Consider the following 20776-nt stretch of genomic DNA (forward strand, 5'->3'; position numbering starts at 1 on the left):
AGGCAATGAAAAACCACTTCTGGAATGTCTCTTGCCTTAAAAACAAGTCTAGCTCCGCATCTACTAGGAGGAGAGGAGGAGGAGATTGGATTTATACCCCGCCCTTCACTACCCAAAGGAGTCTCAGAGCGGCTTACAATCCCTTTCCCTTCCCCTCCCCACAACAGACACCCTGTGAGGTAGGTGGGGCTGAGAGAGTTCTCTTGAGAACTGCCCTCGAAAGAACAGCTCTGAAAGAACTTGTGACTGACCCAAGGTCACACCAGCAGCTGCCTGTGGAGGAGTGGGGAATCAAACCCAGTTCTCCCATATTAGAGTCCGCGCTCCTAACCACTACACCAAACTAGTGTTGCATAATGCTAAATGACCTAGAACTTCTGGCTGCCAGACAGTCTTAGGATCTCCTGGCTATTCTACACAAAATGCCAAATGATAACAACAACAACAACAACAACAATAAATTATTATTATTGGCAGTGGACCAGTCCTGGTAGTTACGGGTGAGGTTGGTCAGTCATGTAGGAAAAGCACTCTGTCACTGGGAAATCCTTCTAGTCTGGGTCAGTTCAAGCTCTTTTGTCACCTCGCGCTCCTCTCCTCACCTCCTTGGCCTGTACCACCACCAGCTGGCTTCATGCCAAGCCCCTGATGCAGTCTCCTCCTGTGCGCCGCTGCGAGCTGGAGGCAAACAAAGCCCATGTTGCAGTGGCACACTCCTCATGCCACCACCCTAAGCAGCTGTTAGGATGACTCAGCCAGAGAGCCAGCCGGGGGTAACTCTCAGCCACAATGAAGCCCTGGCCTGGGGTTGCCAGCTCCGGGTTGGGAAATACCTGGAGATTTGGGGGAGTGGAGCCTGAGGCGGGTGGGGTTTGAGGAGGGGAGGGGCTTCAACGGGTATGACGTCATAGAGTCCACCTTCCAAAGCGGCCATTTTCTTCAGGTGAACTGAACTCCGTTGCCTGGAGATAGTTGTCATCGGGGCTCTTTTTGCAGAAAAAGCCCAGCAGGAACTCATTAGCATAATAGGCCACACCCATCAACATAGACTCATTAGCATATTAGGCCACACCCATGACAGCACAGCTCATTAGCATATTAGGCCACACACCCCATGTTACCAGAGGTGTGGTCATCCAGCCTCACCCAACTTTTGCTTCTTATTCTGTTTACCTTGTTTGTTGTCAAAACCCAGGGCTTTTTTTGTAGCAGGAACTCCTTTGCATGTTAGGCCACACATCCCTAATGTAGCCAATCCTAATGAGTTCCTGCTGTTGGGTGTGGCTTATTATGCTAATGAGTTCCTGCTGGGCGTGGCCAGCTTGGGAGCCAGCCGGAACTCCGTTCCTGTGCGTTCCTGCCCCAAAATAGCCCTGGTTGTCATCCAGGAGATCCCCAGCCACCACCTGGAGGTTGGGAACCCCACCCTGACCCCAGCACCTACCTGCCATTCCGTTTTTTCCTGCCTATAACTTTATGCCTTGAATGTCCTTTCCTTCCCCTTCACCATTCTGTCATAACCACGCAAATCACCGCTGACTTGAGTTTTGGAGCTTGCCCGTAACTTGTGCTTGGCGGTCACGGATTTAGCAGTGAGATCCTACTTCTCTCCTTTCTCTTGTTTGGCAGTAGGATTCTCGAAGAGGGGCTGCTGTGTGGGATTTATACGAGGTTCGGTTTTCACTGCGGGGGTTGCTATTTCAAGGAACAATGCCAGAATGTTCATACTCCCCCTCCTTACTTTCCACTTTTTGGTGTGTTTTTCACAGCTGTTTTCAGCCATTGTTTCTGCTGCTGCTTGTGAGGAAAAAGGGTGGGAGAAGGAATGGCCCCACCGCTGAGCAGTGATATGAAGATAAATTCTCTTAATTCCTCATTACCCAATTTCTCCCTGAAATCAAATGGTCTGTTTCTTTCCCTCTCTTTAGGAATTTGGAGTCAGTTTCTAATCACCCCCAGTGACAGCATGATATCAGTTATGGGCAAAACCCGGAAGTGATGTCATACCCCTCTAGGGAGCACTGGAAATTCTATGGTAGAGTTTCCAGTCATTCCTAGACAGAACTGATGTCACTTCCGGGTTTTCCTCAGAAGGGACAGCATGACATTGGTCTGAGCATGGTGTCTTTTTTCCTCTCCCACCGTTGCTCTGAGGGGTAGAAGAAAGAGTGGGTTGCCAGCAGGAAACCGCCCAGCAACCCTAGCTACTGCAGGGAGAACAAGGATTATGCCCTCTCTTGTTGAGGTACGCAACCCACTGCAGGTAATGCAGCAAAAAGGAAGGACATCCAAATTTGGACACATTTCTCAGACACACTTCCCAATGAGGGAGTACTTCCCTGGTTGCCATGGTAACAGGGATGCAATCCAGCTTCTCCCTGACTCCAAACCCCCATGTGAACATGATTACACCCTTTCACATAGAAAGATGTTGGGGTGGGGTAGCTTGATTCATAGATGGAAAAAAATTCATTAAAAACACCCACCCCATCATTTTGACAGAACCATCATTTTGCCAAGCTTTGACTTCTCTGTAATGTTGAACTAGGCCCAGTCTTTGAAAACTCTTGAAAGTCCCTGTAATGTTTCTTTGGAAGAATGTCACCTCCAGCTATAATGGGCCATTTCCTCCAGCAGAGTAGTTCTGCAGCTCTCTTGTACAATATGAGGGTTTTACATGTCTGAGTTGCGTAATGAAGGCCAGAAGCTTTACAAACAGAATTGGGACCTACCTGAATCTAGTATAATTAGGACACCTTCTTGATACATTACTCAGTGATTTCCTACTTGTCAGGAGTGTTCCCTCTACGTTGAGTTAGTGTGAGCTAGCTCACAGTTTTTTAGCCTCCAGCTCACACATTTTTGTCTTTGCTCAGGAAGAAAGGCTCCAGAGCACACTAATTTATGCAGTAGCCAAGTCGCTCACTGACAACTTTAATGCCAGTAGCTCATAGCTTAGAAGGAGTACTGCTTGTCAGGGGTGGAATTCTAACTCAAGGCACATAATGTTTAGTGTGTGTTTGAGAGAGATGTGCGTGGGGGTATACCTATTTATTTATTTATTGTATGACAGAGTCACACACAGGAAGCATATCAATATAAAATATGTAACCAGAGTATATCTATATGTATATTTTTACAAACTTAATATTTTATTTGTTTAGTCTTCACCTTTTGCTTTGTTTTGCCTTCTGTGGCCTTACAGAAGTAAAAGGTTAAAGGACACCCCAAGGTAACAATAACTGGGTAGCTGGGACTACCAGTTTGGTGTAGTGGTTAGGAACGTGGATTCTAATCTGGGAGAACCAGGTTTGATTCCCCACTCCTCCACAGGCAGCTGCTGGTGTGACCTTGGGTCAGTCATAAGTTCTTTCAGAGGTGTTCTCTCAGGAGCAGTTCTTGAAAGAGCTCTCTCAGCTCCACCTACCTCACAGGGTGTCTGTTGTGGGGAGGGGAAGGGAAAGGAGATTGTAAACTGCTCTGAGACTCCTTTGGGTAGTGAAGGGTGGGGTATAAATCCAATCTCTTCTCCTCCTCCTCAAGTGATGAGACAGGCATTTCTCCCCAGTGGGGACTAATAATTATTATTGTATGGCAATTTGTGTAGTATAGCTAGGAGATCCTAAGATTGTCTGGCAGCCAAATTCTAGCTCTTTTTTTAGCATTATGCACCACTAGTTGGTGAGCTACAGTTGTTTTTAAGGCAAGAGACATTTCAGAGGTGGGTTGCTATCGCCTGCACTACGTCCCTGGTATTCCTTGGAGGTCATCCATCCAAGTACTAGCCAGGACCAGCCCTGCTTAGCTTCCAAGATCTGACAAGATTGGGCTAGCCTGGGCTATCCAGGTTAGAGCAATGGGGACTCAAAGCAACTTATATCATTCTCCTCCCCTCCATTTTATCCTCACAACAGCCCTGTGAGGTAGGTTAGGCTGAGAGGGTGTGACTGGCCCAAGGCAGGCCCGTAGCCAGGGTTTTGTGGCTTGTGGGGGAAATTTTTTTCTGGTGGGGCTGCCATTATTTTTTAAATTATATATATATATATATATAGTCTTGTAAAACTGTACTTCCCTCTATTCTCCCAGCCTCCCTTCCCCTCCTCCATTCAGACAATCCTTTAAAAATGTTTTTAAAATGATTTTAAAATAGTTTTTAAAGAAAATCTTGTGGGGCTATCCCTTTAAGGGAGGAGGCGGAGCCCCCAATAGCCCCGCCCTAGCTACGGGCCAGGCTCAAGATCACCCAGTAAATGTCCAAGGCACAAGTGGGGATACAAACCCGAATTTCCCAGATCGTAATCGGACACTTTAACCACGACATCATGCTTCAATCTGAAATCTGTCCTTATGCAGCGAAGAACATGCGCTGTTTCTGACACTTCAAAATTCTTAGGAACTGTAGGGTTACTGCTGTAATTTTTAATATATTCCTTTCCAACAGGTTTTTTAAATCATTTTAGCCAAAAAGTGCAATCATGAAGCATTTCTGCTTTTTATTTACGAAGCAATGTTATTGATTAAGACGCTGAACTGCAGGCTGTGGAAGGTCGGTAGTTCAGCAGTTCGAGACCCGGGTGCCGCATGACGGAGTGAGCTCTGGAAATGTCTTCGGACAGCGCTGGCTCTTCGGCTTTGAAACAGAGATGAGCACCGCAACCCTAGAGTCGGATTCGGCTGGCTTTCGAGCAAGGGAACCTTTACCTTTACTAACAGATGGATGCGGGGCACGGGGCCGGGGGGGGGGAGATAGGTAAGAGGAGAAGAGATGGAAGCGTAAAATGGTGTGGAGCTTAGAGCATCATCCCGGTTGGAGAAGGTGCAGCGGCCACCACTAGCAGGCAGTATGAACAACTTCAAATTGTGAATGCATTTTAGAGCCAGTTTGACAAATGAGAACGGTATGTCTTAATTATCCGTGTGTGTATTTTCCTTCTGGACTTCAGGTTCATCTCCCCACACGCATTTAATGAAAGCCCTGTGGCAAATGAGCTGTATAAAACAAAAATCAGGCCATTCCACTCATTCAATTGCCCACATGGGACTTGCCCATAAATGGGGAAATAAGAGAGTATCGAACCTCCAAAGCACACAGACCAGGTCTGGAATTCCTTTCTGTCCTCTGGTGAGTTATATGTTGAGAGTTCGTTAAAAGATGCCTAATTGCCGCTTGACTGACATCTTCTTTCGTTGTTTTGTAACTGATTATTTGGTTAGAAGCCACCGCCGTGGATAATACCACAGCTTGGCTGGATTTGGTTTCCTGGGATGAGGAACTGAACCCCAGGTTTCCCCACCGTAACCACTACGCCACACAAGCTTTTGACATTTGCTTTGTAGAATCGTGTACTTCTAAGTGTTCCCAAGCCACCAATTAATTCAGCCGAGTTTTATAGCACTGAGCTAAGTTTTGTACCTAAAAGGTGGAGGGGGGGGGGAGTTGTGTGTGGAATTTATGAGCAAATAAAAACCATAGGTTTATAATGGACACCAAACTATGCTTTTAATGGCAATTTTTACACCCGGTGAAGACTACAGTGGGTAATAAAAATAAACATTTTTTTTTTTAAAAAAAAGCCCGAACACAGTGGGAGAGAGAAAAGGCTCCCTTATAACAGCAGAAAACGGAAAAACAAATTTCTACGAGGCAGCTTCATGAAAGGAGAGGCCAAAAATACATTCCTTTTTCATTGTGTACTGCTCTGCTTTTTTTTGGACTTGTTTTTGGCTCCTGGGGGATTTTAAATAAAGGAAACGCTGCTGCAGTTCTCAAGATCTGCATCAGCAAGACCCTTGGTCTGGCATCCCCTGTTATTTGTTGAGGTGAATTTTTTTATTGTAGAGAGAAGTGGCAATTAGAATCAATTGAAACCCATCCTTTCCCCGACCTTCATTTTTAATAAGAGGCAACAATTGTGGGGGTTTTCTTATGGAAAGTTCTAAATGCTGGATTTAGTGAGGGAGGAGAAGAGACGGACAAAGAGGGCCCCAAATTTAGGGGAGGGCTGAGAATGGCCTCAAGGCCCTCTGCTGGTGTTCCACACCAACAAACAATGACGCAAACTGTGGCAAGAGAAATTATAGCGCAAACACAGTGATGCAGATTCATGACTACGGTTTAAGGGCAGGTTGACATGACCAGCCTCTTACAGGGATGCCAGCCTCCAGGTGGGACCTGGGGTTCCCCCGAATTCACAGCGCATCTCCAGACTAAAGAGATCAGGTCCCCTGGAGGAAATTGATGTTTTGGAGGGTGGACTCTACGGCATTGTTGCCACTGGGCTCCCTGTCCTCTCCAGGCTCCTTCCCCAAATCTCCAGAAGTTTCCCAGCTTGGATCTGGCAACCCTACCCTCCATCTCCCGCTAATGGCCGGGAGGGACCTGGCACCCCTACGCCTGTAGGAGTTTTACACCAATTTAGCTGTTGTCACTCCTTGCAACAAAGAATCCAGGGGATTTGTTGAGAATTCTCCATTAGTTGTCTCTCTCTTTGAGACGGACAAAGAGGGCCCCAAATTTAGGGGAGGGCTGAGAATGGCCTCAAGGCCCTCTGCTGGTGTTCCACACCAACAAACAATGACGCAAACTGTGGCAAGAGAAATTATAGCGCAAACACAGTGATGCAGATTCATGACTACGGTTTAAGGGCAGGTTGACATGACCAGCCTCTTACAGGGATGCCAGCCTCCAGGTGGGATCTGGGGTTCCCCCGAATTCACAGCACATCTCCAGACTAAAGAGATCAGGTCCCCTGGAGGAAATTGATGTTTTGGAGGGTGGACTCTACGGCGTTGTTGCCACAGGGCTCCCTGTCCTCTCCAGGCTCCTTCCCCAAATCTCCAGAGGTTTCCCAGCTTGGATCTGGCAACCCTACCCCCCATCTCCCGCTAATGGCCGGGAGGGACCTGGCACCCCTACGCCTGTAGGAGTTTTACACCAATTTAGCTGTTGTCACTCCTTGCAACAAAGAATCCAGGGGATTTGTTGAGAATTCTCCATTAGTTGTCTAGTCCCTCCTCCAAGTTTCTAGGATTCCCCAAGTAATATTTATTTTTATTTATTTTAATGGCGTGACCATCAAGTTAGCTTTAATCTGGAGTTCTTAAAGAAGCTTTCAACCTCCAAATGGGGCCTGAAGTTCTTGTGGAATTACCACTGATCTTAGGGTTGCCAGGTCTTAAAGGTAAAGGTAAAGGTTCCCTTGCTCGAAAGCCAGTCGAGTCCGACTCTAGGGTTGTGGTGCTCATCTCCATTTCAAAGCCGAAGAGCCAGCGCTGTCCGAAGACGTTTCCGTGGTCATGTGGCCGGCATGACTAAACACCAAGGCGCACGGAACGCTGTTCCCTTCCCACCAAAGTGGTACCTATTTATCTACTTGCAGTTTCTTGCTTTCGAACTGCTAGGTTGGCAGGAGCTGGAACTAGAGACGGGAGCTCACTCCGTCATGCGGCACCCGGGTCTCGAACTGCTGAACTACCGACCTTCCACAGCCTGCAGTTCAGCGTCTTAACCACTTGATCATAGAGTGTTTCTTTTGTTTTACCTGGCTTTTAATGGAGGGTTCCTGGGTCTGTCCTGGAATTTCACCCAGAACTGACATCATCATGCCGGGCACGCCATGCATCAGTGCTTTTGATGCACGCCATGCATCTAGCATTTTGGCCAAAACCTCTATGGTAATCATAGAGTGTTGGCCAAAATGCTAGAGCGTTGATACGTGATGTGCCCAGTGTGATTATGTCACTTCCAGGTGACGTCATCACACAGACGACATCAACATGGGAAGAGGCTGGCGGTGGTTTGAAGCCCCCAAAATTGGGGGAACCCCTGCCCCAACCAGGGGTCTGGCGACCCTAACTGATCTCCAGAATACAGAGATCAGTTCCCCTGCAAGGAACTCTGGTATACCATAGATTCTAGATGAAATCCCTTCCCAACCCCCCTCCTCCATGGCACCAATCCCAAATCTCCAGGAATTTCCTGGGCCAGAGTTGGCAACCTGAGGCTCTTCTTTGGGGTCAGCTTTGTTCTGACCCTGCTGCTGCCTTTTACTCTCAGCCCCTCCACACTGGTGCATATGGTATATGATTTATTTGGGGGAATGCCTCTGAGAATTATGCCGTCTCATTCGCTGAGCACAGCAGCAAAATCCTGGCAGAGCCTTCGTTAACACGGCAGCCACCCTCCTACTAGACGTGCTCGGAAAGCCTTTTGTGCGGCTCCCCTGCCTCAAAGCCCCGGCTGCTCTCTTTGATGCGTGATGCCTTAAAGATTCTAGTTCTGCTTGACATCAGCAGAAAGCTCCGCTGAGCTCTCCGCGGCCGCAACCGTGTGGTAACATCCTGCCCTGCCTCGCGTTAATGAGCCACAAGTTTCCATGACTCCCAGCCCCTTCAGGAGCATGTCCAGTTGCACAAGACCTTGTGGAAGTCTCGTTCAGCTGCGCCTGAGCTCAGCCAGCCAAGCCCATGGTTGGGGGTCCGTTCTCGTTCACAGCCATCTCAAAACCCCTGCATGTGATTCATCCATTTGTGCAAATCGCATCCTTGGCCCTTCGCAAGTTCTCGCAACACAAATGAGTCCCTTGAACCGACCACATCTTTCCGGAGGCCCCGGCGCCTTCAGTTTCATTAGGGAAGGGGAGGACTTTCTTGGGCCGCTCTAGCAATACTCTGACCTTGACTAGATTGCTTTCTCAGATGTCTGGAAAATTCAATGGCTCTGGTGTGGGTTCAACTTGGCCTCCCAGTCGCAGGCTCTGGTGGGTGGCAATGATCTCACTGGTGCCGGAGATCCAGACTACGGATGGGGTCTTCCTCACCCAGCTCCCACTCTGTGACTGATTAGAGGGTTGACAACTGGCTAGTTTTCCACTGGCATGACTGTTTTCTCCTCCACTTCTCGTCCATAGCCGATGAGGTCTTTTATATCCATATAATGAGGGGAACTGTAGAGAAGCCCTGTTTTAACTGTTTAGTGCCTTTATGCAGTGAGGGCATTTGCTGAACTGCACCTTTACAACTTTTGCAACAGCGGGCCTGCAGCCAGTTCTAACTTTCATTTTCAACACAGGCCTTCCTGTGCATCAAAGGCAGCTTCTCTAAACACTGCAGCAAGTTTAAGGTAACATTCTGCTTCCCTGATAGCTCCTCAGATGAGAGAGAGATCTAGGCACTTCAGATGAATGAGCAGTTTCTGTTGGCTTTGATTGGAGTTGTCAATGCTCAGGAGTTTGGGTGGGGTGCCATTAGGCACTGAATGGTGTCACATGACACCGTGATGTCACTTCTGGTCTCATAACCAGAAGTGACATCATGAACCATAGAGACACTCTAGCAACCTCCCAAATCTCTATGGTTTTAATATTGTATTAGGAGATGTGGACTGTGTTCAGACTGGCAGTTTGCCCCGATATAGCTGTATTCCTCTAACGCAGTGGTTCTCAACCTGTGGGCCGCGGCCCCTTTGGGGGTCAAACGACCCTTTCACAGGGGTCGCCTAAGACCATCGGAAAACACAAATTTTCGATGGTCTTATGATAGCAACGAAAATAATTTTATGGTTGGGGGTCACCACAACATGAGGGACTGTATTTGGAAGGTTGAGAACCACTGCTCTAACGGATTAAACTGGCAGGCTCACAAGGCCCCATGTGTCAGCCATTCCCCAGTCATACTCACGCCATCATATGAGAAGTTGGAAACGGAGTAAATAGACACAACATCACATGTGGTGTTTTCGGTTTCCCTGCACATTCATCGCACGTGACCAGATGTCTGAATGTCAGGGAGTGCATGCAGAATGGATTTGCAGCCTGAACCTGCAGATCCATCTATACCACTGGTTGTTGGTTTTTGTAGTGTCTGCCTATATGAGCATGTGTACATGCACCTGCCTTCATTTCTTAAAAAACGACCAGGCAGCACGGTCTGTGGCTGGGGCGCTGAAGTAATGTGGATGCATGCCCACAGGACGGCCGTGCGGGTGACCTGCAGCAGGGTGTGCTGTCTGGTTGATATGCCCCACAATACTTCAGAGCGCAACAATGAGAGGTGGCGCCATATCGCTCCCACCTGCCAGTCTGTCTGCAGCCCCGGTCTGCCTACTTTTGCTCTCAGCCCTGTCCCTGGATCACTCGGACCCACTGAGCTCCATGCTTTGACCCCACTGGCCCCACCCCTGCATGGCTGAGCTTCGAGTCAAGCGCCACCATGGGCGAGGCACACTTTGCCGACAGAGTTGGCAACTGTAAAGGTAAAGGTTCCCTTGCTCGAAAGCCAGTCGAATCCGACTCTAGAGTTGCAGTGCTCATCTCCGTTTCAAAGCCGAAGAGCCAGCGCTGTCCGAAGATGTTTCCGTGGTCATGTGGCCGGCATGACTAAACACCAAGACACACGGAACGCTGTTACCTTCCCACCTAAGTGGTACCTATTTATCTACTTGCAATTTCTTGCTTTCGAACTGCTAGGTTGGCAGGAGCTGGAACTAGAGAGGGGAGCTCCCTCCGTCATGCGGCACACTCGGGTCTCGAACTGCTGAACTACTGCAGAAAGCCCGAAAAACAGCTGAGCAACTAGAAGAAGCTTGCTCCCCTCCGCTCAGCTGTTTCAGGCTGTCTTGTGCAGTCACTTTAAAAACTTTCAGATCTGCCCAAGCTGAAAATATACCCAAAAAATTCCTTCTCAATATTTTCATGTATATTTCAGCATCCCAAAAGTATCTAGGCTTTTTGGGGGGGGGAACAAAAAAATCCTGAAAAAATCCTGGATATTTTCGGGAACTGGGAAGGTCCGCAAAGACAGCTTGGGTGTTTTTCCTGATTTCTTCTGCAGTCTCTTTAAACCAGGCTGGTTTAAAAGGACTGCAGAAGAAGCAGGGGAAACAGCTGAGACACGGGGAGACTGCTCCTTGCATCTGAGCTCTTCCTGTCGCTTTGCAGACTCAAGAGTCCCTTTATGCCCCTGCTTTCTGCTCCATCCAAAAGCCACCATGAACCACACAAACTGCTCTAAAATTTCATGGAATGTCATGATGGTAGACCCATCATGAACTTCCGTTTGCGAACTACGAATAAGGCAAAATTCATCACAGATTTTTCTTCGTGGTTTGGTTCACGCCCATCCCTAACCTTTACTGATCCCTTCTTCCTAACTTAATGTTTTTATGTTTTGTATGTTCTTATATTTTGTATCTAGAACGTGGATAGCCCAGGTTAGTCCAATTTCATCAGATCTTGGAAGCTCAGCAGGGTTGGTCCTGGCTAGTATTTGGATGGGGGACCTTCAAGGAATACCAGGACCATGACACCGAGACAGGCAATGGGAAAACACCTCTGAATGTCTATTGCCTTGAAAACCCAATGGGGTCACCATAAGTCAGCTATGAGTTGATGGCACTTTCTACGACATGTATTTTAACTGTTTTGCATGTATTTTAAGTCTGCTTTTTAACTGTTTTACAAATAGTGGGGGGTTGATTTTAATGGTTCTGTAATGTAATTTTATCCTGTCTTTTTTAAATTGTTAGCTCCTTGGCAGTCCTTATAAGGGCAGAATCATCATCATCATCATCAACAACAACAACTTGGCTAGATTTCAAATTGCAGAACACCCTCTATCAGTCAAATATCTGATAGTGACAATCATCATTATCATCAGTCTCAGGAGAAAGCAGAATAGAAAAGAAAGAACAGGAGAAGATCACAAGTACCAAGACCTATGAACAGAGTCAGAGCATCTCTGGGACAAGAAGGTGACCATCGTGCCAGCTGTCATTGGAGTCCTTGGAACAGTGCCTAGAAGTCTTAAGGAACATCTGGACATTTTGGGCACTGAGCAAATAACACCAGCTCAGCTCCAGAAGACAGTGTTGCCTGGAACGGCAAGAATCCTGTGAAGATACCTCTGCAATTCCCAAGAACTTGGCTAGATCTTGATTTGCAGAGCACCATCTACCAGTCAAATATCTGACTGTGACAATTCATCATCATCACCATCACACAGTACTATTCAAAACTGAAAGAACAAAGCTGACCATGCTGGGGGAACCTGAGCAGTATTATCTCCCGAAACCCAGGCCACTTAAAATAGCCTGGCAACTTCTGTGGTTAGAAGCCCACACGCTGCCCAGCTCTGTCATCCTTGCAAAGCACCCAGAAAATACACAACCATCTGTATAGACAATGTTCAGTGTGTACCAGGATGTGTGAACAATGCCCCTGCCCCAAACAGTGGGTGGAAGGCACGGTTGGTTTTGATAGCTCTGGTCCCCCCCTTGGCGCCCTCTCCAAAGCAGATGACTGGCACAGACCAAACTGGTATCCCTGCCAACTCCTTGGAGATGGATGCAGAGTCATAGAAACCAGCAAGCTGGCCCCAAGAGGCAGCCCAGGGGATGGCGGCAGAGTCTCTTTACGCACGTTGTGTGAGGAGGACCCAAGTCAATGCAGGTAACTAGGGAAGAGGTAGCCTAAAACACAAAAGGGGAAATTGAAGGGATCTTCTTACCTGTTCCTTCCAGAATCCCTGAACCCTTTTGCAAATGGATTCCGGTCAATTTTTAATCTGGTGATCTGTAACAGAAGGCACACATTTAGATTCCTGTTGTTCCCATCTTTCCATTACATAATTCCCTAATTGCCCTCCTTCCCTCACCCACAGTCAAATAGTTTGCAAAATGTTGATGATACGCTTCTAAACATAACCTCTACTAGAGCCAGTGTTGCCAACTTTGGGTTGGGAAATTCCAGAGATCTGGGGGTGGAACTTGGGGAGGGCAGGATTTCAGAAGAGAGGCCCCTCAGCGGGGTATAAAGCCACCGAGGCCATCCTTCAAGCCTTCCATTTCGTCTAATTCCGTCCATTGTCTGGGGATCAGTTGTAATTCTGGGAGATTTCCAGGTCCCACTTGGAGTCTGGCAACCATAGCTAGAGCCTGTGTAGTGTGATATTCAGACTCAGGTTCTAATCCCCCACTCAGGGTTAATACACATCCTGTGTAATTGTTATGCCCTGACCTGGATGGCCCAGGTTAGCCTGATTTCATCAGACCATGGAAGCTAAGCAGGGTCGGCCCTGGTTTGTATTCGGATGGGAGACCACCAAGGAAATACAGGGATGCTATGTAGAGCCAGGCAATGGCAAAAACACCTCTGTTAGCCTCTTGCCTTGAAAACCAGACAGGGTCACCATCTATCTGCTGTGACTTGACTGCACTTTACACACCTACAGAAACACAATTTTTGTGTATGGGTTCCCCCACCATGACATATACTCTGACAGTCCTGCACTTTGCACACCTACAGAAACACAATTTGTAATGTATTGTGTATGGGATCCCCCACCATGACATATACTCTGACAGTCACGTGTCAGGTGTGGGGGAACTTAGAGAATCATGGAATCATAGAGTTGGAAGGGACCTCCACAGTCATCTAGTCCAATCCCCTGCACAAAGCAGGAAATTCACAAATACCTCCCCCCCCGACTTGTTTCCCAAGAGTCCATGGGCCCAATTTGGATCATGCTGTCGTTTGAGGGAAGAACAGACTTCAGCCTTTCCCACGCAGCATTTTCCTGACCCAAAACAGCCCTGGGGAGGCAGTAATTGCCCCACTGTGGAGCTGTGGACGTACTGATGAACTACATGTGTGGCAAATACTGTTCTCTAGGACAGTTTTGGATTGGGAAAATGGCATGGTGGTGAAGGCTGAAGTCCCTTTTATTCCCCCAAGCCCTGATTCAAATTTGGGCCCTGGGTAACTGGGAAACCAGTCCCCCCACACCTAACATGTGACTGTCCAAATCTAGACACAACACCTTAACAATTGTAAAATGTAGTTTAGGCCTGAGCCATGCGTGGTCTTCAAATAGTCACACTCTCACCTTAACCTACTTTCAGGGTTGCTATGAGGTTCCAATGCAGAAAGGAAAAGTGTGTAAGCCACCCTGAGCTCTGACTATTCAAAAACATACTAGATAGGTCAGCTGTTACTGTAGAGCATCAGGATCATAGTTAGTTGCCACCCAAATTATTAAAACTAATGGCCATTAAAATAATAGCTGGCTTGAACTCTTTGGAGGAAGGCAAGATATGAAAGTCTCAGAATAAATACATGCATAAAATAGAAAACAGTCATTTAGGTAAAGGGAATGGGCTAGGGTTGCCAACCCCCCCCCCCGGTTTGCCAGGGGTCTCCCATTTTGGGGGGGGGGGGTTAACTACCCGCTGCTGGCCAGATGGCCGGCGGGGGAAGCCCCACCCCCAACACCCTCAGCCACCCATCTCTCTCCCTTTAAGTGTGTGGAACCCGTGTTTCCTCCCAGGCCTGATCTCCACAAGCTTGCAGGGAAATGCCACCTTCGTGCTCTTAAAAGGGAAATGTGGCTGCTCTTAAAGGGGAAACGCCGGCTCCTGCATTTAAAAGGGAAACGCCGGCTCCTTTAAGTGCAGGGAACTGCCGTTTCTGGAGATCTGGTGCGCGGGGGGGGGCGGATGTCCCCAATGTGACGTCATCACGTCGGGGATGCCCCGCCCCCTCCAGGAACACCCCCAAAGTCCCCCGCTGGGGGTGGAAGATGGACTTGGCAACCCTAGAATGGGCAATTACAGAAGAGAGCGATACAGGAGGCAGGCTTTTTCTTAGGATTTATGCCCAGCTAAAGATACCAGAGCAGAACAGACCTTCCATTTCAGTTCTGTGCAGAACATTCACCTGCAGCATCAGTCCCATGGTCCCTCCTCTATCTGTTGCCACTTGCTCAAGCACATCCATACCAAACGTAACCTTGCAATGGTTCTAAATATATCACTGATTGTCATGAAGCACAACATCCGCTGGAGGTCTGTAATAAAGCTGTTATTATTAAGGCTGAAATGAAACAGCCCCAATCTCCACTGCTGTACTTGCAGTGGATGCCCCCCCCCTCGCAATTCTTTCGGTTGCTGGATCTGTGAACAGGGGCAAAGCGCCATTCATCTTGTCAGTGGTGGCTGGCCTATCGGCAGATCTAGTAACAATACTACCCATGGTGCTGCTCAGCTTTTTCTATGTCTGCCTGATCCCACAGTAGGAAGCAATGGCCTCGCTCTGATTTGGCTTCGTGAGGGTATCATGTAGTAGGATTCACAGTTCCCTGGTGGGGGATCTTCTGCCTCCAACTTTTGTGAGTGGCGCCAGAAGAAAAATTAAAAAATGGCAGTCGGGTTTTACCATAGGGTTTCCGTCAATTCCTAGAAAGGCATGTTGTCACTTCCAGGTTTTCCTGGAAGTGATGTCATGCTGTTGCTGATGGTCACCCCTCATGTTCCCACCATCACCACCACCCTTTCTCCTGCTGCCATACCATGTAGTCCATCAGATCTGATTATATGATGACTTCATGGATGAGGCCAAATGGGCCTTTCAACCCTGATTGTGGCACAGCCAAAAGAGATTAAAAATGGCGACAAGCAGAAGTGGAGAGGGTGGCCACCAGCACTAGACAAAGGGCCAATAACTGAGCAAAGGGACACTTTTGTGAAAACCTTCACATGCATCCACCCCTTTTTCGTAAAACATTTTGTTTTGGAACATATGCTTCATCCCCAATTGTTGCACACATGCTAGGTCGCTCATCTCCTACACAACAGCTATAACCTCTTCAGGCAACTAGCTCCTTGAGAACCACAGAAACAAGCCAACGGAGTGATATAACCACTCCTTGGCCTTGAGACAATTCAAGTAGGCTGTTGCTGCTGCAATTCACCCTGAAACCATTGGGTAAAGGGCCACAGTTCCATGGCAAAGGGCATGCTTTGCCTGTAGAAAGCCCCACATTTGACACTTGCCCTCTCCAGTAAAAAGGTCTCAAGTGCTGGGAGATCCTGCAAATCAGAATACACCATGAGTACACCAGTGTTCTCACCTGGTATGAGGCCAAAACAAGACATACAAGGAAAGGTATGACTGGGTATGTTTAGCCCGGAGAAGACTTAGGAGAGTCATGATGATTGCATCCTTCAAATACCTGAACTTCTCAATGAACCTGTCCGAGAATTAAACCTACCTTGTTTGATAATCGCAATCAGAATGTGAGTCTATCAGGGATATGCTCATATGACCTGGTGCATTGCATAATAGGTGCAGACTGTGCTTGCAGGTGCCTGTTGTCAGAAGCCGACTCACAGCTGATCAGGAGATCAGCTGGTAGTCGGGTTCTGATCCACCTCTACACTTCAGGAAACACTGTGAAGGTATGAATGGGAGAGGAGAAAGAGCTCGTTGCTCTTCCCTCCCCCCCCCACTCAGTTGAGCAGGAGAGGAGCAATGCTTTTGATATCTGGGCTGCAAAAGGCTGTTTCCCTCTCCTCCCAAGCTGGGCAAGGACCAAAACAATGCTTTCAATCTTTGCATCGCAAAAGGAAGAGAAGAAAGAGCTGGTTTCTCGCTCGTTGCTCTTCCCTCCCCTCCCCCCCACTCAGTTGAGCAGGAGAGGCTGAGAAAGAGCTCGTTTCTCTCCCTCCCCTCCCAAGCTGGGCTTTGCATCACAAAAGGAAGAGAAGAAAGAGCTGGTTTCTCTCCTTTTGGCTTCCGATGGCTGCATCTCAGCAAGTCCGGGAGGCAGCAAAGTTTCCAGGATGGGGGGTGGGGGAGACCAGAAGCTGCTGAGTCAGCTGCTGACCCCACCCCCAGAAAGCTCTGTGGGATGCAGAGCAAAAGGATCAGAGTCGGCTTTTGATGACTTCAAGTTTTGATGACTTCAAGTGTCTGAGCATTCCTAGCCATATAGAAGAGGGCAAAGACTTCGCTGCTGCTCCAGCAGTCAAGTCTAGATCCAGAGGACAAAAGGGTAGACTCTGTCTGAATGTTAGGAGAACGGATAAAAGGAAGTATTTCTTCACCCAAAGAGTGATTAACACATGGAATTCACTGCCACAGGAAGTGGTGGGTGCTACAAGCATGGACGGCTTCAAAAGGGAATTAGATAAGCATATGGAGCAGAGGTCCATCAGTGGCTATTAGCCACAAGGTATAGCTAGGGGCTCTGACTGCTGAGTCAGCTGCTGACCCCACCCCCAGAAAGCTCTGTGGGATGCAGAGCAAAAGGATCAGAGTCGGCTTTTGATGACTTCAAGTTTTGATGACTTCAAGTGTCTGAGCATTCCTGGCCATATAGAAGAGGGCAAAGACTTCTCTGCTGCTCCAGCAGTCAAGTCTAGATCCAGAGGACAAAAGGGCAGACTCTGTCTGAATGTTATCTTATGACCCAATGGAACAAATTATCCCGGGGGTGAGGTCTCCCCTACTGGTGGTCTGCTAACAGAGACTGGACAGCCATCTGGTAGGGGTGGTCTAACTGTGGGTCTGCAGCACTGAGCGGGAGCTAGACTAGTTGGCGAGCAGAGCCTCTTCCTTTTCCCAACCTCTTTCCTTTTGCCAGCCCTACTTGTAGGGCTGCCAAGCTCCCGGGGGTGGGGGATGCCTTGCCCCCAGATCCCATTGCCTGCCACCACTTGGCACCACCACAATTTCTTGACTTCGTTGTCTTTCTACACAGTCGTGTTTTGTTTGTATACCACTCGGAGCTGTGTCAGAGAAATCAGCTTCGGATACTTACCGGGAGTTATTACAGGAAGTGACAAAGGGTAGCTCTAGGAATCTCTGGAAGTTCTGTGGTTTTTACTTCTGGTAAGTACATGAGGCTGCATTGTTTAAAAAAAATTCTCCCATGCCACTGCACCTCCCAACCTTTCCCTTGGCAACCCAATCTGCTTGTCAGGGAATTAAGCCAGTTACTGAGATTCTGCTTTCAGATGCTCAACCACAGATCTATTTAAACTGTAGCCGGTTAGCTTCGCGAGATCTGAAAGAACCCCAGGCACTCACTTCAAGGCACACCTGCTCTCGACAGCCGCCCATTCCCCCTTGCTTTTGCTCGATTCTGAAATCTACCCATTTCTGAAATAACATGATTTGTTCTTAAAATCAGAAGGCCACAGAAACCGACCGTGTTGCAGGAAATTCAGGGAGCAGTTATGATCTTAAGAATAATAAACATTAAACAGATACCTGTATATCACTAAAAAAATTGTCCTGATCCCTGGATGTTATTTTTCATTGGGTTCTTTCTGCAGGTCATACAAAGACTTGAATTTCCGCACGAATGCTATATAGGTGCAAATGTCCTTGTTGCAAATCTCCTCCTGTTCTTGATTTAAGCCCCTTTTTTCAGTCTCTGGAATCTGTGGCCGCACACTGTAGATCACCGTGTGTGTGTGTTTTTCCACCCGTTGGGTTACACCACCTGTCTTTTCCTTTCAAACTAATTTATGCTGTCATCTTACTTTGCTCCGCTGGCTTAGAGCTAAGACCACCATGCTGCTAATATATTGTAATGGAACTTGGCTTGTTACAATATTGTTCTTCCCTCACACAGCTATGATAAATTGCTGATACCTTCACTTCAGAGTGCTATAATAGGCCTTTTGAGCCCAGAACTTCATTTCTGGATTCAGGAAAATGGCAGTGGTCTTCAAACCACAGACTGGGACTCCCAGTTAAGTCATGAAATCCCACCTGCTGGGTTGTGATCTCCTATATATTTTTTTTAATTTTATTTTGCTGTTTTATGGAAGGAGCTGAAACTAGTGCACCAACCTAGAGCACAAGATCTCTCGGAAAGGACCCAGAATAATAGAAATTTTACTATAAGCTGTGAGGCATTTGCGAGCTTTTTTTTTTTTGCAGATAGTCTTGTCACTCCGCCACGACCTTCCAGCCAATGTTGACACTGTATGTGAACTGGAGGCCCCTTGGCTGTCTTTGAATTCAATCTTTTATATCATCAGCTGGCTCTCCCTAGCTGATGTTGACAGGATCCTGGGTACTCTTAGGATGACCACCTGCCTCTTAGACCCGTGGCCTTTGTGGCTGGTGAGGGCTAGCAGTGAGAGGTTACAAGGTCCCCTGGAAGATATTGACAATCTCAGGGCTTTTTTTGTAGAAAAAGACCAGCAGGAACTCTTTAGCATAATAGGCCACACCCAACAGCAGAAACTCATTGGCATATTAGGCCACACCCCTGACAGCACAACTCATTGGCATATTAGGCCACACCCCCATGTTACCAGAAGTGTGCTCATCCAGCCACACCCACCTTTTGCTTCTTATTCTGTTTACCCTGTTTGTTGTCCAAACCCAGGGATTTTTTGTAGCAGGAACTCCTTTGCATGTTAGGCCACATACCCCTAACGTAGCCAATCCTAATGAGTTTCTGCTGTTGGGTGTGGCCTATTATGCTAACAGCAGCGTTCGACACAGTCAGTTGCAACCTGTTGACCCACTGCCTCACCAGTGCTGGAATCCGTGGGGTGGCCTTGAAATGGTTCACCTCATCTCTCTATGATCGGGGACAGAGGGTGGCGCTGGGCGGGATAGTGGTACCCACCGGGATGCAGGGTTCCTCAAGGAGCACTTCTCTCCCTGATGTTACTTAACATCTACATGCACCCCCTTGCCCAGCTCGCACAGAGTTTCAGGCTGGGGTGTCATCAATATGATGATGACTCCCAGCTATTTCTGTTGATGGGCAGCTCGCTGGATGCCGTTCCTGGGAACTCAGCCGAGGGTTTGGAAGCTGTGGTTGGGTGGTTAAAGCAGAGTCAACTGAAACTGAATCCGGGTAAGATGGAGGTTCTGTGGCTGGGTGGGGGGGGATCCTTGGTTGGGTTGCCAACTTCCAACACTTGAGGGTGGCACGAACCGTCAAGAGTCTGGGTGTGACTCTGTATGCCTCCTTGTCTGTGGTGGCCCCCAGGTCATGAAGGTTGCCAGGCTGCTGTTCTTCCAACTGTGCCAGTGGCTCCCTACCTGCCTCACCCCAACCTAGTGACAGTAAACCACACAACGGTCACCTCCGGGATAGACTACTGTAATTCACTCTACACAGGCCTACCCTTGTGGCTGACCCGGAAGCTACAACTGGTCCAGAATGTAGCCGCGCAGGTCCACATGGGGACCCGCCGGATGGCACACATCCAACCTGTGCTGTGTGAGCTGCACTGGCTCCCGGTGGAGCACCGGATCATGTTCAAGGTCAGTTTTGACCTTTAAGGCCCTTAGTAGTCAGGGACCCACATACCTTTGGGACTGCCTCTCTCAGTTTGCCCCCAGAAGAGTGTTACTCTCAGGGAATAAAAACCTCCTGGTGGTCCCCAGTCCGAGAGAGATCTGGCTGTCTTCAACTAGGGCCGGGGCTGAAAAAGCCTGGGGGAACTCTCTGCTGGAGAACATCCGTGCCCTGCAGGAGTTACTATCGTTCCGCAGGGCATGCAAAGCAGAGATGTTCCGACAGGCATTTGGTTGAGGGCAGCAATGGGACAGTATGAAATCCGGCATTCTCACACCCCCTCCACCCTCTGTAACCCCTACCCCGGGGGGTGTCGAACTCATTTGTTAAGAGGGCCAGATCTGACATAAATGAGACCTCGTTGGGCCGGGTCATGTGTGTCATAAAAGGTAATGCCAGGTAGCGGAGATATAAATGTTATAAAGGACACAAAGGGGTTTTTTTTACTTAAAATAAAAACGTGCTTAAAACATTAGCTCTGTGAGCTGCAAACCTACTTTTGATTTATTGACATTCGCCACAGAAATCTCATGCTCAGAGTTCTGAGTCTAGCACCCAGGTTAAAACATGAAATGGCTGAGTGATTAAGAGAGTCTGGCGAAGCAAGCTATGATGCAGCAGCAGCAGCAGAACTGGAAGCAGGAGATGGCCAGTTCCACTGCGGGCCTGA

The 20776-nt window shown here is 48.2% G+C and overlaps 1 protein-coding gene across 1 annotated transcript in view; it reads right to left on the minus strand.

The window, feature by feature from the left end:
- TBX15 (T-box 15) overlaps positions 1–20776 on the minus strand; it is a 162755-nt gene that overhangs the window by 39373 nt on the left and 102606 nt on the right. Inside the window, exon 11 of the mRNA XM_015416481.1 lies at positions 12505–12569. Within this exon, the coding sequence (XP_015271967.1) occupies positions 12505–12569 (65 nt within the window). The remainder of the gene's footprint in view (positions 1–12504; positions 12570–20776) is intronic.

Source organism: Gekko japonicus, unplaced genomic scaffold, assembly GCF_001447785.1.
Source record: "Gekko japonicus isolate JY-2015 unplaced genomic scaffold, Gekko_japonicus_V1.1 scaffold2305, whole genome shotgun sequence".
NCBI classification, from domain to species: Eukaryota; Metazoa; Chordata; class Lepidosauria; order Squamata; family Gekkonidae; genus Gekko; species Gekko japonicus.